At 39.8% G+C, this 17,610-nt stretch overlaps 1 protein-coding gene across 2 annotated transcripts in view; it reads left to right on the forward strand.

Annotated features, from left to right (window-relative positions):
* The window catches only part of CCDC148 (coiled-coil domain containing 148), a 139,711-nt gene that overhangs the window by 20,212 nt on the left and 101,889 nt on the right, over window positions 1–17,610 (forward strand). For both annotated transcript variants that reach the window (XM_032778735.2, XM_032778737.2), the window contains exons 2-4: window positions 6,042–6,107; window positions 8,660–8,781; window positions 14,512–14,615. In XM_032778735.2, the coding sequence (XP_032634626.1) occupies window positions 6,053–6,107; window positions 8,660–8,781; window positions 14,512–14,615 (281 nt within the window). In that variant the 5' untranslated portion in view covers window positions 6,042–6,052. The remainder of the gene's footprint in view (window positions 1–6,041; window positions 6,108–8,659; window positions 8,782–14,511; window positions 14,616–17,610) is intronic.

The following is a 17,610-nucleotide window of genomic DNA, read 5'->3' on the forward strand; positions in this document are numbered from 1 at the left end:
TTGCATCTTATATTGAGTGCCTGCAGCTTTGGTGTTAGATCAAACACACCAGGCAACAGAATTGGGCTTGCAGGTGGCCATGGTAAGCCATAGTCTTTCTGCTTCTGCAACCTTCATAACAGCAGCGCCCTCCTTTCCCATACCAAGCAAAGACCACTGAGTTGTTCATTTGGGGCTGTGGTTTTCATGTTAAAGTGCAGCAGCAGAAACCAAACTACCCCCACATCCTCTTCTCTGGGATGACCACTTTAACCCTCCCCACACTGCACCATGTGGCTAGTATCAGGGAACATCCCTGCTAGCCAAACGTGAACAGCTCAGCACCAATGCGCCCTCCTGCCCGCGCTTGGTTAACTGCAGGGAGGATTTCTTTTCAGCCACAGGCAAACAGCCCAGTAGGAATGGCCATCTATGAATGTCCCCTTAATTAAATTCCTGTATTTCAACCAGGTTACCATGAACAATATCACTCTCCTGAGGATAACACAGAGAGATAAAGAACGGATATTGCTTAAATGCCAGCAAACACCGTGACCATATGCTGCCAAGCTTTGTCATGCAATAATACCAGATTACTTGCTACTAGCATGGTGTGGTCAAGTGTCCTACCATGGAGGACAGAATAAGGCTGCTCTCCCCAGAAACCTTCTGCAAAGGCTTTTACAGTTCCTCCAGGAGAGCTTCATGGATATGTCCCTGGAGGATTTCCGCTTCATCACCAGACATGTTAACAGACTTTTCCAGTAGTTGTACTGGCCACGAATGCTTCCCACGTCCTCAGGGCAAATTAATCATTAAAAAATGCTTGCTTTTAAACCATGTTTTATATTTACAAAGGTACACTTACCAGAGGTCCCTTCTACAGCTTCATGGTCTGAGATACCACCTTGGGAGAGTATTTCAGTTAGGGTGGAAAAAGATCCTGACTGCTGGGGAGAACAGTGTGCTGTGTGCACTCCTCAACCTTGTCCTCCTCCTCATCTTCCCCGTCCGCAAAATCCTCAGGCATGGTGACTGAAAGTACCCCATCATTGGAGTCCACAGACAGGGGTGGGGTAGTGGTGGAGGACCCTCCTTAGAATTGCCTACAGCTCAGCGTAGAAGCGGCTTGTCTATGGCTCTGTCCCCGAGCGTCCGTTTGATTCTTTGGCTTTCTAGTACACTTGTCTCAGCTTCTTAAGTTTCACGCGGCACTGTGAGTCCCTGTTGTGGCCTCTGTCCATCATGGTCTTGGAGATTTTTTTCAAATGTTTTGGCATTCCGTCTTTTGGAACAGAGTTCTGATAGCACAGATTCATCTCCCCATACAGCGATCAGATCCAGTACCTCCCGTGCGGTCCATGCTGGAGCTCTTTTTCGATTCTAGGACTGTGTGGTCACCTGTGCTGATGAGCTCTGCATGGTCACCTGTGCTGATCAGCTCTCCACACTGGGCAAACAGGAAATGAAATTCAGAAGTTTGCAGAGCTTCTCCTGTCTACCTGGCCAGTGCATCCAAGTTCAGATTGCTGTCCAGAGCGGTCACAATGGCGCACTGTGAGATAGTTCCCGGAGGCTAATACTGTCGAATTGCATCCACAGTAACCCTAATTTGAACTGGCAATGTCGATTTCAGTGCTGCTCCCCTCGTCAGGGGGGAGGGAGAGTACAGAAATTGATTTTAAAAGCCCTTTATGTTGACAAAAATGACTTTGTGTGGATGGGTGCAGGGTTAATTCGACTTAACGCTGCTAAATTCAACCTAAACTCGTAGTGTAGACCAGGCCTCTGTCTTCACACACAGGTGGGGAAACAGCTTTTATATGTTATGCTGATGCCTCTATATCTAATGCATATCCAGTAGGGTTTTCTCACCTCTTCCTTACTTGTATTTCCTCACTCTACTAATGTTGGGGTATCATTTTCCTTTATGTTAGTATATTAATGGTCTCAACTTACATCAACTTGTTTCCATCACATTCTTGTGATCAGATATCTGCAGATGTTAGCTCATGTTCCTGTGGTTGGCTGATGTCATTATGGATAAAATTCCCCCTTCCACTCTATTTCCAGTTCCCCAAAACTTAGGGGTGACCACTAGGTTACTTATCTGTGCCACAGTTAATAGGCCTCAAGTCTTATGCTAATTGCTCAAGCCAATGTCTTACAGAATACAGGCCTGTAGATTCCTTGCATTACTGCTAAATATAATAGAGGCAAGCTAGCCCTATAGGCTACACTCACCCACCTTGAAATAGAAATATTGAAATAAAAAATTCAGTGGCTATCCTTCAGAATAAAAAACAATAAGAAAATACTTCAGTGTTTGTGAACTAGGATAGAGGTACAAGATAAAGTAAGCAATATTTCTGCCACTTATAATTTCCTTGTTTGTCAGAATGGAAATGAAAATGCAAGTAGATTATTTTTTTTCCTGAAATTGCTGAATCGCTGTTCATTCACTGACTCAACTGTGCAGACTGTTCCAGCACAGTGGGGATTTCCTTAATACTAGTGATTCAAAACCTTATGCTATCAAAGCACTTTTAGAAAGCAGAATGCCCATACTAATACAAAATAGTTGCACTGCAATGCAACTGACCAATACATACTGTTGTACGCAGTGTTGTTGTGGTTGTGTTTGGTCTCAGGATATTAGAGACAAGGTGGGTGAGGTAGTATCTTTATTGGACCAACTTCTGTTGATGAGACAAGCGTTCAAGCTTACACAGAGCTCTTAGAGCAGCACTAATTTCCCTTTGGCGGGGGGAGCAGTACAGAGCTCTGGGGGAATGCTATGGCATCAGAGCACCTTAAGAAGTCATAATGAGATGTTTCAAACAACAGTTTTTAGCGTGTGGTTTTGCCTTCTGTGTATGCTGATGAATACCTCCCTCATGCCAGATTCTCCCACACTGAAATCAAAGGGAATGCCATCAGGTGCAGGAGTGGGGAGCATGAATAGGAAACTATAAGGGTACATCTACACTGCAAGGTAAGCCCAGGGTTAGTGGGACTTGAGTCAGCTGACGCATGTTAGGGAACCCTGGGCTTGAGCATCTTCATTGTATTTTAACCCTATGCTAAGACTTTTCTAACTTGTGTTCAAACCTGAGGCTCTGGCTTCCACACTGCAGTGTGCAAACCCAGGTCAAAAAAGCCATATCCCAGAATCCCTAGCACACACCCTCAAATTTGGCTGCTTTAGCCCTAGAACAGGGTGCAGTATGGGAAAACTTTACTGCCTGCTATGCATGTTGCAGGAAGTTTGAAGCAGCTTAGCTCACAAAGGGCTTGATCAGTTCACTCTCTCTTGCAAATCCAGGAGGCTCTGTGATAGTGTGCTTGCAGATTGGTGATCAGATCATATACAGGTGCTGGCTTCCTCTAGGGGTGCTCAACCCCCACTCCCACCTGCCTCCACCCTGGCCCATGCCAGCTGCAGAGCCGGCACTAGGGGGGGAGGGGAAGGGGAAGGAGAGCAGAGCGCACAGAGCCCCCATGGCCATTCCTACATCTAAGAGCTGGAGGGACATGCCAGTAGCTTCCAGGGTGCTGCATAGGGAGCCTGCCAGCCCCATGCCAACCGGAACTTTAACTGCCTGGTCAGCAGTGCTGACTAGAACTGGCAGGGTCCCTTTTCGGCCAGGTGTTCCAGTTGAAAACCAGACACCTGGCAACCCTACCTGGGGAGCGTCTTGTCTTCCAAATAGAGAATTGGATCTGTTCTTGCTAGTGCAGATGTGTTATGTAGAATACCATTACTATGCTAATATGTCACTTTAGCTGAATATTGTTTTTCATTCTCATAATGATAGTGACTAACTGATAACCAAAGATACTCTGACTGAGGAATGAATGGAAAGCCTGTTATAGACTGGACATTCAGAGCAAAGCATATAGAAACACATGTTTGAGGGGTTTACTCTCTTGAAGCCTGCATGATTGATAGGAATTATAGGTTCCTACACAGGGGAGAATATAACTGAATTTGATACATGTATAAGCTAAACACTGGCCATATTTGGTAGAAGTGCAAATCATTTTGCTAAGTTCTGACAGGTAGGATTGTTCTCTGAGTTTGTGCCACACCTTTCCTTTTGTTCTTAATTGTGATCCCTGGTTAATAACTTCCCCTTTTTCTTTTGGAGGACTAAGCAAAGGAAAAATGGATTTGTTTTCTGTTCTGCTTCTTTACGATGTAAAAAGTTCTAAAAGATTTTCAATATAACTAAAAAATGAGTCAGGTTTAAAAATACAAATTAGAAAAAAATATTTTCAGTATTTTTGTCTTCTGTTTTATAGGCCAATAGGATTCATGTTTTCATGCTTTCCTATACTACAGTGATGGCTGTAAACTTAATGAAGACTTAATTCCCATGTAACCACGCTAAAGGAACTGGGACTTTAAGGAAAAATAAATATTGTAAGATTTGTAATAAAATTATGAAAGTTGGCAACCTTAGGTTTTGTCTTTTTAGATTAATTTTTTTCCCTTCTGTTTGTCTTAAGAATTCATGTCTTGTCTTGTCTATACTGTTTTTTGGGGGAGTAGGTGGGTGGAAGGCGATTGAAAATCTTATAGGATATAGTATCTCAAATACCAGATGAAAGCTCAAGAAGCATAATTATTTTTATTCAGATAGACCTTTCTCAACAATATATAGGCTATTAGAGACATCTTATTTAAAACATCCAATAACTCCTCCAAGAAAACATGGAAGATAAGACTAGGCATTCCTGATATTACTAAAATTTAAAAACAGGCAGAAAATGTATGTGTTTTTTGAAAAATGCAGGGCTTCTTTATGCATCAAAAATCCAAACAAACAAATCCAATTTTTGTTCCTTTGCAGGTCACCTTTAACTTTTCACCCATCATTGGCACTGATAAATTTTCAGGACAGTCTTATGCACTTCTTTATCTAAATTTCATGCAGGAGAAAGGGATAGTAGTGAAAATCTCAGGAGAGGGGTGGAGGGAGAGACAATATGTCTAACCAGCAATTGTCTGACCCAGTATAGTGAATTGAATGAAACTTGTGTATTACATGTGGGGATTGGGTTGAGTGGGTGATGGAAGGGGAGTTGTTTAGGGGATAGGTAGTCTGGGAGAAGAATGGATTAGTTCTGGGTTAATGGGGAGATGTAAGTGGTTGGACAGGTGACTTGTAGAGTATTCTGAGGGACTAATAATGGTGGTGTTTAGTCTGTCCTGCTAAAATTACAATCAGCCAGCTATCCTGTCTTGGCCTAGACCAGTGTTTCCCAAACTAGGGATGCCGCTTGTTTAGGGAAAGCCCCTGGCGGACCGGGCCAGTTTGTTTACCTGCAGCGTCCACAGGTCTGGCTGATCATGGCTCCCACTGGCTGCTGTTCACCACTCCAGGTCAATAGGAGCTGTTGGAAGAGGCACTGGCTGAGGGACATTAATGTTGATGATAAGGTCAATCACTTTGCTCCCACTCCACCCCTTCCCACCCCACCCCTGCCTCACCTCTTCCTGCTCCCTCCCCTGAGCGTGCCCGGCCCTCACTCCTCCCCTCTCTATCCCTCCAGCACCTCTGGCACACTGCAGAACAGCTGATTGTGGCAGGCAGGATGGGGAGTGGCGGGGAACTGGCTGCAGGTGGGTGCTCAGTACCCACCATTTTTTTCCCATGGGTGCTCCAGCCCTGGAGCATTCATGGAGTCAGTGGCCATGGCTGGACCTATGCAACAGCACTGGCTTTCAGCTATTAGTATGTGTATAATGAGTGCATGACTTCACGTCTGACTGTATTTTTCTGAGTAACATAGATCTACCACAGAGTCATTACTTCTTCTATTTCTTCTAATGTCATCAATATAATATAAAAGGGATTTTGCTAATGTTTCACAAAGCGATACATGAAATCTGTCCTAAAACAAAAGATGAATCCTTATAATTTATTGTCTGGTTAGCAGGTAGCTTCAACAATATGACACTAACTTTTCTGTCCCAGTGTACAAACAAAATAAGAGCATTACAATTTCTTAGCTAAATTGGTTTTTAGAATATCAAAACTTCTATTTCTCAACAGATGTAAGAAACATGAGTGGAAGGGACCTTCGAACATTCATTACAACTCACAGGACTAGTGACATAGGTATATCTATTTGAGTTTTTATTCCAGTTTAACTGTTCTTTCAGTCTACAATAGAACAATATTTATAAGTTCCTGTATACAATTACAGACATATGAACGGCACTATAACATTCTGATCTTTGGTATTAAAAAAAACCTCCTATCATGAAGGAATCATCTGGGGTCATTTTGGAAGCCACTGGTTTGTTTGTTTTTCCCTTTCACATTGTTAAAAATAACAATTTTAGTTATTGTGCACCTTTGCCAGCTGTAATATGTAAATGTCATAACATCTGGTTTGTTGCTAGGTAAATATTGTTCATAAAATTATTCGTATTACCTTAGCACCTAGAAGCTAGGTACTAAGGTACAAACACAGAACAAAAAGGTCTCTGCCACCCAAAAGTCAAATATAAGGCACAACAGATGGATACTGATAGGGGAGTACTAGAAAAAACAATGGGAAAATATTGGTCACTGTAGTAGGCAGAGGTCTCAGATTACTACTGGCCTAACCATTGTCAAGTTTTTTTGTAGGCATCACAGCAAAGGAGAACACTTAGGAGGATAATGAGGTAGCTTTGCAGATGTTTACATTAGCACTTTATGTGGTGCTCTTTTGCAACACATACCTCAATATTGGAAGCATCACCCCATGTCATTTTATTTTTAATAATACATCGGAAGGTATGTTGACACCAAAACATAATAGCAAGCTTTGCTAAATAAGGTAACGTAATGAGATGGGCCTTTTCTTTCCAATCCCTCCTGCACTGGAATCTTGTGTAGGCAGATCCCATTGGCTTTAGGAGCCTCCTTGAAGGAATGCATTTTTTTGAAGCATGATTAAATGAAGAGGGTGGAGACTGGGTTCAGAAGGAGGTTCCAGGCATAGGCTACATGAAAGAAGGCACAAAGAAAGGTGTAGAAGAAGGACATGAATAACACAAGCTTCTTGGGGTGAGCAGCGAGGATGTGTAGACTGAACGTAAATGCGGGTAGGGATATAAAAAGGGAGTAAGTTGTGGAGAGCTAGGAAAAGATTACTTCAGTCTCCACCACTGTCATTCTGGTCCCTTTCTTGAGCACATGAAGAAAAAAAATATTTATAAAGAATTTCCAGCTATTACCTGGGGATACGGTATTACTGCCTTTACCAAACATTAGTGATGGAACCAATATTTTTCAGGTGTTTGATGTAGATACTGGTAAGTAATTATTTCATGGTTGACAGAAGCATATGGACCTTTATATGTTTACTTAGTAGTCTCTTTTAATGTATCTTTCTGTGTGAAATGGATGACTGTTTAAGTTCAAGTTCAAAAAAAGTGTAGTCTTCCATTTTCCCCTGTCCCCTTTCTTTATCTTCTCCCTTTTCTGCCTGTCTGGTAAGTCTCTCCATGGACTCACGTTCTGTTCTTATTTATCTGATACTCCACATTCATTATTGCCTCTATACTATTTTCTGCCTTTTTTACTTGCCCTCTTACACTGTCCTCATCCCAGATACCTTATTCCATCAAAGCTGAGTTGTACCAAGGATGTGTTTTTGCCATCAGTCTCTAAAACTGATTAGCAGTACCACAAAGCAACAAGCAGTGGCTGGGATTTTCAAGGAAGCCTCAGGAAGCTGAATGCCTAATTCCCTTAAGCTTCCACTCCCATAGGCTCATTTGAAAATTCCAGTCAATGTGTCTTGTACTATCTGCTTGTCCAGATCTTTTAAACAGTGACTGTAGGAATCCAGAAGTCAGATGTTAAAACCTATGTTGCATGCAGTAGGAACTAAATATGTTATCCTTGAAGTCTGATGGCTTCCCAGATATTCAAAGAAAGTAAATTTATAGCCCCCTCCTCCCCCAACTCTCCATAATTCAGAATGATGAATTAAATATAGTGGAAAATGTTTTCTGTTCTTATATTGGAAAATCAACCTGATATATAGCTGAAATAACTGGGGTTTCTATAATTCATTCCATTCATATGTAAATAGAACTATTCACCTGACATCTTAGAAGTGATACTGATTCCTTAATTCAGAGTTCATGATAAATATGTCTGAGTAGTTATGAACCAGGAATAACTAAAAGTACATTGTAGCCTGTGTTTTTCTATTATTTTATTAGAATTTACTAAAATTCCAGCAAACCCAATTTAAATTGAATATTATTTATCTGCATTCCAATAGAGCTGAGGAACTATAGTCATGAATCAGAACTCCATTGTGCTCCTTATGTTAATTTTTTATGTTGATTGCCAGTATCGTTGATTGACTAAGCTAGTTGCAAAATAGACAAATTGTGAAACTGTTTATGATATCATTTTTACCGGTTTAGAGCTTAGTTTATTCCAGTAGTTACTCCTGATTTGACACTAAAGTGGAATGGAAATCAGATCCACTGAACACAAATTACTTTTAATATGTAACTATTTTCCTAATATTTTCTTAGCAAAATCATATGTTTTAAGTTCAATACTCTCAAACATCCTGTGAATTAAGCTTTTAATTTTGTGTCTAACATTTAAAAAATATTTCTACACAATTTGAAATGACTGTTTTATGTTAAAAATAGATAATCTGGTTGTTCGTATGAAAAATGGTCTTTTCAGCCAGAAGTATAAACCTGTTGACTATACACAACTACATGCACTTACTGAAGAAAAGAGAAAAGCATCTGCTAATATACAATTAAAGGTAAGCTGTTTTTTATTCCTAGTAGAATTCATTTTTTCTGTATAATAATCTTCTCTTAGCTGCTTCAGTTTATTTGTATTGTGGTCTGCTTAGAGGCCTGTATCAGGGACTGTGCCCATTGTTAAGCATCTAACATATGTATAACAAAAAGGTCCCTGCCTCAACAAGCTTACAGTCTAAGTATATGACCATTGAGAACAAATGCATGGGAGGAGGAGAAATGTAACAGTGTGTTATTATGATTAGTGAAATAAACAGTGGTCACAGCACTCTGAATTTGAAGGAGGACAATATGCTGGTTTTCTTTTTATGCGGAGCTTCCCCATGCATCGAGGTCTGCATGGAAGAAAATGCAAAGAAGGGGTATTAAGGAAAGTTGGACTGATGGGTAATAAAGGCTAGTATCCTTGGCAGAGCAGAGGTGAGGGCTGACAACTTGATATCTAATGAGAAATGTTCAGTAGACTCAAATCATGAAAGGTCTTAAAAGTGAAGACAAGTACCTGTGTTTGTCATAAAAAGGAGATGCTCTGAGAGAAGTACCTGTATTTGTGGTAGAAAAGGAGGAGCTCATGGAGAGATGCAAAGAGAGAGAGATAACATAATCAATGTGATGAACCAAGTAGATGAGAATTACAAAAGTGTTTTAAATTGTTTTAGGAGTAAGATGGCATTTGTTGGAAGGCCAGAAAGGAAGCAGTGACTTCATATCTTAACTACTGCAATGAGGACCTGGGCCTGAGTTTTAGCTTTGGGATGGAGAGTAAATATGAGAGATGATGTAGTGTAGGAAGAAGTGGCGACAGTTAGACATGACCTGGATGCATCTAATTTCAGAATAGGGGCACACATGTTATGGTGATAGGGGACATATAATATAAGTAAAATGTAGGATGGGGGCAGAGACTTAGTGAAACATTTTATGGACTTTTTGAATAGAAATATTGTGAACTGAACATTCACTATATGTTAATATATGCTTTACATAACAAGTAAATGGGTAAGTGGTTTCTAACAATTTGAAAACAGCATTAGTTGCAGTTAAACAAGGTTAATATATAAATAAGTAGCAATATCTTGCTTTAAGACAGTTCTAGACAGGGAAAACTGCCTAGTATAAAAACCATTAAAGAGACAGAGTTAAACAACAAATACTGGGCATCAATATCAGAGCAGGTTTTCCCCCAAAAAACCTAAAGAAGGTGTTGGTATCCTGTGTTTGTGTGTGTGGTTTTCTTTTCTTTCCCTTCCCATTCCTTTTCCTGAAAACTTTCCTCATCTGTACCTTAATGTAATATTAACATCAGTAATTTAATGTACCGCTCTACTCTGAATAATGGCTTTGTAAAAATGATACTTAATTCTCCCAAAGCTGTATTAAAGCGGAAATGTACTTTTCACAAAAATAAGTTATTACTCTGAATACATAGGATGCAGATCTGCTGATCAAGATATCAGTTTTTTCTGTCACCTTTCGGAGTATAACCACACTTTAAGCCCTGCACTATATATTTCTACATTTCTCCCATTTTGGAAGTGCATATTAAGACTATATTTTGGCTTTCTCCAACATTCCCTAAAATCTTAGAGGAAACTCAGGAGATTTTGGTGAATTATCCCCAAAAGACTACAAGAACATCTGAGTTTAAAAATAGTGGCTAAATTAAGTTCTAATCCAACTGTGTAGTTACAGTATAGTTTGTTCTGGCTTGTGTTGTGAATCGTCTTATAAAGAGGATAAAAATGTAGCTGAGTCTGTAGACCTCTACCTTGACTAAAGCACTTATTTCAAACCTACTTGAAAAGTGGTTTGATCTTTTCTACAAAGGTTCAATTAAACCATATTATATCACTAGAAAGCCACAATAAATCTTAAACATTGTTATATTTGGTTTCATAAGGTTGCTGAGACATGGAAATTGTCTTGCACTGTGTTGTGGTTAATTTTGCATGGTTTTTTTTTGTACTCAAGTAATGTGAGGAGATTCTTGGATTCATGAGATACCAAGGGTGTCCAGACATACCTGGTTTGATTTTTAGCTTGCAAAGAGCTTGGCATAAAAGGAAGAACTGTGCTTTCTCTGAGGAGGGGGAAATACCAGACTCCATAATGTGTTTAAAAAATCACATTTTAAGAAAATAACTTTTAATCCTGGAGAGAGGATATGGATACTATGGAAGACTCCTGCCTGCCATTCAGGAGAATGTCCTGCTATTACTATATGGCTTCCTTCTTTTCTTTGCAGTTGCTAATAGATTCTTCAGCACAAATATAAAGGTCAGGTACAGAAAAACACAGAAGTAATAATTCCTTGTAAAAGTAGGGCTTTTCTTAGTTTATGGCAGTTTTTACTGATTATTGGTTGTCATAAATAGATAGCTAAGAGTTAATGTTTCTTTCACCTGTAAAGGGTTAACAAAGGGAACCAAACACCTGACCAGAGGACCAATCAGGAAACTGGATTTTTCAAAGCTGAGGGAGGGAATGTTTGGGTCTGTGTCTTTGTCTGGCTCTCAGCTATGAGAGGGGATCTTTTCTATCTTCAAGCTTCTAATCTTCAGTTTCCAAGTTGCAAGTACAAAGGTAGAAAAATAATAGGCTGTTATTGTTTTTTTGTATTTACATGTGTGTAGTTGCTGGAATGTTTAAATTGTATTTCTTTTTGAATAAGGCTGTTTATTCATATTTTTTCTTTTAAGCAATTGAACCTGTGTATTGTCACCTTAATGCAGAGAATATTTTTATGTCTTTTTCTTTCTTTTTATATAAAGCTTTCTTTTTTAAAAAAAACTTGTTGACTTTTCTTTTTCTAGTTATGGCAAGGGGATAGGAATCTCTGTACCAGGATTACTGTCTCTCTGAGGGAAAGACTGGGAGGGGGGAAAAGAAGGAGGGGAAAGGTAAATTGTCCTCTCGGTTTTGTGTTTCAAGGGATTGAAGCAGGGAAATCTCCTAGTATACCCAGGGCGGGAAAATCTGGGAAGAAATAAAGAGCAGGAAGGGAAATGGTTTATTTCTCCTTGTTTTAAGAATCCAAGGGATTTGGGTTCTTGGGGTCCCCAGGGAAGGTTTTGGGGGGACCAGAGTGTACCAGGCACTGGAATTCCTGGTTGGTGGCAGGCTATCAGATCTAAGCTGGTAATTAAGCTTAGAGGGGTTCATGCTAGCTTCTCAGTTTATGAACGCTGAGGTTCAAATCTGAGTAGGAAAGCTACGACATTGGTAAGTAATAACATTAACAAATTTCAAAAGAAACTGACATCAATCATTCACTGTAATAGTTTCTTTTGGGTTAGGACTATCGTTACGTAGAGCACAAAAGAAAATTAAATCATTATGAACTATGATCACCCTCTCCTCCCACAGTAATATCCGGTGTGTACTAGGCAACTTTTAGTGCCTGCCAGCAGGGTCGACGCAGGTCAGTTAGTGTGCAATACTAGCGTGCTAGTGTGGACTAAAATGTACACCCCTCAGGTGCAGACAAAAGCACTGTGTAGACAAGCCTTGTGTGTATTAAATTAGGGTAGTTCTCATTAGTAAGCCCTCTTTTGGGCCAGATTGTGAAGCCCTTGTTATGTTAGTAATCACTCATAAGTAGGCCCTGTGACAGGTTTGGTCACAGACCCCCTTGGGACTGTCACCTGATGTGGTAGAATTACCTCTGAGCCCATTTTCCCTGATGGCTTGGGACTTCAGAACCCTGCCTTGTTGAGCCAGACACGCTAGTCTGCTACAACACAGACCTAGGTCTGAACCCTCCCCCGCTTGACCCCCCAAAGCTGCAGGCTTTAGCTGAAAACTACTCAACAGGTTACCTAGCTCCAGCACCCAGACACCCAGCTCCCAGTGGGATCCAAACACCAAATAAATCAATTTTACTCTGTATAAAACTTATACAGGGTAAACTCATAAATTGTCTACCCTCTATAACACTGATAGAGAGCTGCACAGCAGTTTGCTCCTGCAGGTATTAATCACTTATTCTGGGTTTGTTAATAAAAAAATGCGATTGTATTAAGTATAAAAGTAGAATTTAAGTGGTTTTAAGTAATAACAGACAGAACAAAGTAAGTTACCAAGCAAAATAAAAAAACACGCAAGTTTAAGCCTAATACATTAAGAAACTGAATACAGGTAAATCTCAGATGTTCTAATAGCTTCTTTCACAGAATAGACTCCTTCCTAGTCTGGGCCCAATCCTTTCCCCGATACAGTTCTTATTAGTTCCAGCTCAGGTGATAACTAGGATTTTTTCATGACTACAGCCCCCTTTGTTCTCTTCTACTCCCTTTTATATCTTTGGCACAAGGCGGTAATCATTTGTCTCTTTGAGTTCCCACCTTTCCTTCTAAATGGAAAACCAACAGGTTTAAGATGGATTCCAATATCATGTGATATGTTCACATATCCTGTGAGACTTCATTACTCACTGGCTGGCACCCACATATACAGGAAGGCTTACAAGTAAACAAAGCCATTTACAACCAATTGTCCTGGTCAGTGAGAGCCATCAAGATTCTAAACCACTATTAATGGCCCACACTTTGCATAATTACTATAGGACTTCAGAGTAATACTTCATATTTCTATCTTCAGATACAAGAATGATACATTTATACAAATAGGATTAACACACTCAGTACATTATAAGCTTTTTAATGAGCTTACATTTGTGAGTACTTATGTAATCTTCTTGAAGTGAATGGGACTGTGACATTGCACTTCATGTGTTTATTGAAATATGCTTATGAGTATGAATATAATGTAACTGAACTATGCTTTATGCAAAAGGTCTCTTGTAAAGTGTGTGCTCAACAATCTGGCATTATATAAGGTGAAAGTAACTTGGAGAAAACTAAAATTGACTCTGCTCAAAGATATTTTGAACTCAGCTATGTTTGAAAGACTTAAATATTTGCTAGTTTTTAAAGTGAAAAATATTAGTTTTAAAATACTTTTTCACTCGATGGATAAAAACTTATGCTAGTTAACAAAGGGCAAAATTATCATTTGCCTTATCTGCCCTGTTGGGACAGAAGAGTTATAAATTGTCTCCTTCTTCCCTTATGTGGCTGCTTGTATCACTGATCCAGTTGTTTGCACTGTGGAGGAGGAAGAGAACAAGCACCTAGGAGATGAGAGCAATTTCTCAATTTAGATCAAAATGTTGTTTCTCACTAGAGTTGGTTGAAAAGTGGAAATAATTTTTTGTGAAAAAAATCTGAAAACTTCACTTTTTTTGTTCTACATATTTCCAGTAGAAATGATTTTTCATTATCAACATTCTTTGAACATTTTCAGCATTGACCAGGGGTGGGGGTGTCAACTTCCCTTCTTGCCCTTTTTCACTCTCTCCGTTTCATCTCCGTTCTCTTTTCAATTTTGCCGCTGAATAAGGGGAATGGGAGCAGAAAGATTTAAAGGTGGGGGAGGGGGATAATTTTTAAAAAGCTCTGACTTTTTTTTTTGCTTTTCCTTTGTTTAATTTTCATCAAAAAATGGGAAAACTAAAGTAAGGCCTTCATGAAAATTTCCAACCCCATTTTTTATAAGAAAAATTTATTTGAAATTTTCAGTCAGCTCTGTTCCTCACAAAGATTTGCTTTCAGAGGCACATAGGTTCATACAACCTAGTATCAACTGTTTATCTGGGGAAGCCACTTTGTAAATATACCAAACCAATTTCAATACTAGTAAGAATTTTTTCTTTTTCCTTTCTCACACAGGTTAAAAGAGTAGAACAAGTTTCAAAAACTAACAAAGAACAAATGCTGCTGAAACAGCACCACCAGGTCTGGTGGCAAGAGCATAAACGACTGAGTGAGAACAGGTAAGAACTGGGGAATCTTACAGTTTATAAAAGAAATACTTTGATAGCAAAAATGTTGGTATAGACTGCTTTTTGAAAGAAAAAGATAAGTACAGTAACTCCTTGCTTAATGTTGTAGTTATGTTCCTGAAAAATGCAACTTTAAGCGAAACGATGTTAAGCGAATCCAATTTCCCCATAAGAATTAATGTAAATAAAGGGGGTTAGGTTCCAGGGAAATAGTTTTTTGTCTGGTGAAAAACATGTATTATATAGATATACACACAGTATATGTTTTAAACAAACAATTTAATACTGTTCACAGCTATGATGATTGTGAAGCTTGGTTGAGGTGGTGAAGTTAGAGGGTAGAAGAGGGAGGGATATTTCCCAGGGAATGTCTTGCTGCTAAATGATGAACTAGCACTCGGCTGAGCCCTCAAGGGTTAACGCACTGTTGTTAATATAGCCTCTCACACAAGGCAGCACAAACACAATGGAGGGGAGATAGCATAGCAGACAGAGACAGACATACGCCTTGTGTGTTAGAGAGAGATACTAAGGGGAAATGTGTAATCATGGGAGACTTCAACTTCCCAGATATAGACTGGAGGACAAGTGCTTGCAAGAATAATAGGGCTCAGATTTTTCTGGATGTGATAGCAGATGGATTTCTTCACCAAGTAGTTGAAGAACCAACAAGGGGGGATGCCATTTTAGATTTGGTTTTGGTGAGTAACGAGGACCTCATAGAAGAAATGGCTGTAGGGGACAACCTTGGTTTGAGTGGTCATGAGCTAATTCAGTTCAAACTAGATGGAAGGATAAATAAAAATAGATCTGGGTCTAGGGTTCTTGACTTCAAAAGGGCTAACTTTAAAGAATTAAGGAAATTAATTAGGGAAGTGGATTGGACTGAAGAACTTGTGGATCTAAATGCGGAGGAGGCCTGGAACTTTCTTTAAGTATGAGCTGCAGAAATCGGAAGCACGCATCCCAAGAAAAGGGGAAAAAACACAAGGCAGGATTGAACAAGCAGTAGAGCAACGCATCTCAGAGGAATGATTAGAAAAAACAGAAAGCCTACACAGAGATGAAAGTGGGTGGATAGCAAGGGAGTACCTAGGAGTCACGAAACCTGTAGGATAAGTGAGGCAGGCTAAAAGCCGTGTAGAGTTGGACCTTGCTGAGGGATTAAAACCAATAAGTAAAAGGTTCTATACACATAATAAGAAGAAAACAAAGAAAGAAGAGTGGATCGCTACACTGAGATGGAATGGAGGTTAAGGATAACCTAGGCATGGTCCCAATATCTAAATAAGTACTTTGCCTCAGTCTTTAATAGGCTAGGAGCGGTAGTGATGGAAGGATGATAAACAGAATGAGGATATAGGTGGATATTACCCATCTGAGTGAAGCCAAACTTGAACAGCTTGATGGACAAAATCAGAGGCGCCGGACATCTCCATCCAAGAATATTAAAGGAACTGGCGCATTGAAAATTGCAAATCCCATTAGCAAGAAGTTTAATGAATCTGTAAACTCAGGGTTGTACCGTATCGACTGGAGAATTGCTAACGTAGTTCGATCTTCCAAGAAAGGGAAAAAAAGTGATCCGACGTTAACTATAGGTCTGTTAGTTTACCATCTAGTATGTAAGTCTTGGAAAAATTTTGAAAAAAAGTAGTTAAGGACGTTGAGTCAATGGTAATGGGACAAATTACAAACTGGTTTTACTAAAGGTAGATCGTGCCAAACCCAACCTGATCTCCTTCGAGAAGGTGACAGGTTATCTAGACAAAGAATGCAGTAAGATCAATTTACCTCGATTTCAGTAAGGCATTGACACAGTTCCACATGGAATTGTTAGTTAATTGGAAAAGATGGGATGAATATGAAAATGTAAGTGGATAAGAGAACTGGTTTAAAGGGGAGAACTCCAGCGGATCACAGGTGACTATGAAGCCGCCAATGCGATATGCCGTTAAAAAAGCAATCGGTTTTAGGATGCATCAGGCAAGGTGATCTTCCAGCCAAGATAAAGGTACGTTTATACTGTTATAAAGCACGGTTGGACCTATCACCTGGTAATACTGTATGCAGTTCTGGGTCTCCCAATGTTTAGAGCGATGAATATCAAACTAACAGTCAGAACGGGCACTGTGATGCATCCGAGCATGGAAACCTGCCTTATGATAGAGCTCAAAGAGCTGGCTTTGTTTAGCCTTGCCAAAGAAGGTTGGGTGTATTGCTTTGCTCTATTATATATATCATCTAGGGATTAATTATATTGGGTGAGGGAGAGGAATTATTTAGCAGATCTAGTAGAGTGTTAGACACAAGGATGCAAAGGGTAATAAGGCTGCAATTCGGAAGTTTCAGAGCTTGAAGATTGAACTAAAGTATCTAACAATGAAGGATGGAAGTTGCTTGAAATAGGCCTTCCAAGGGGAGTAGTGGGCACAAAGACAATATCTGTTTGTGCTTTAATGTATAAAGGGATAATATGAATAGTTTAAATTGCGCAGGAGATATGTATCAGGATGTAATTTGGTCTTGCTATGGGTTGATCGAGATAGTTGTCGTGGTCGATGATGATGGGATCGTGGACGTTTACTGCAGATTCTTTCCTCTAGTGCTGGCTGACGTCTTGCCCACATGCTCAGGTTGAGCTGATCACCATATTTGGCGGGTCGGGAAGGATTTCCTCCAGGCAGATTGGCAGGCCCTCGAGTTTTCGCCTTCCTTTGCAGCGTGGGCATGGTCGCTTGCTGGTGAATCTCTGCAGCTTGAGTCTTCAAACCACAATTTGAAGACTTCAATAACTCAGACATAGGTTAGGGTTGTCTAGAGTGCATGGTAAAGTTCTGTGGCCTGCTTTGTGCAGGAGGTCAGACTAGATGATCATATTGGTCCCTTCTGACCTAAGAGTCTATGAGTCTATGAGAGATGCACACTGCCCCTTTAAGTAAGCTGATCCACTCTTAAGTGCATTGTCTTTTTAAGTGGATCAGGA

Source organism: Chelonoidis abingdonii, chromosome 10 (assembly GCF_003597395.2).
Source record: "Chelonoidis abingdonii isolate Lonesome George chromosome 10, CheloAbing_2.0, whole genome shotgun sequence".
NCBI classification, from domain to species: Eukaryota; Metazoa; Chordata; order Testudines; family Testudinidae; genus Chelonoidis; species Chelonoidis abingdonii.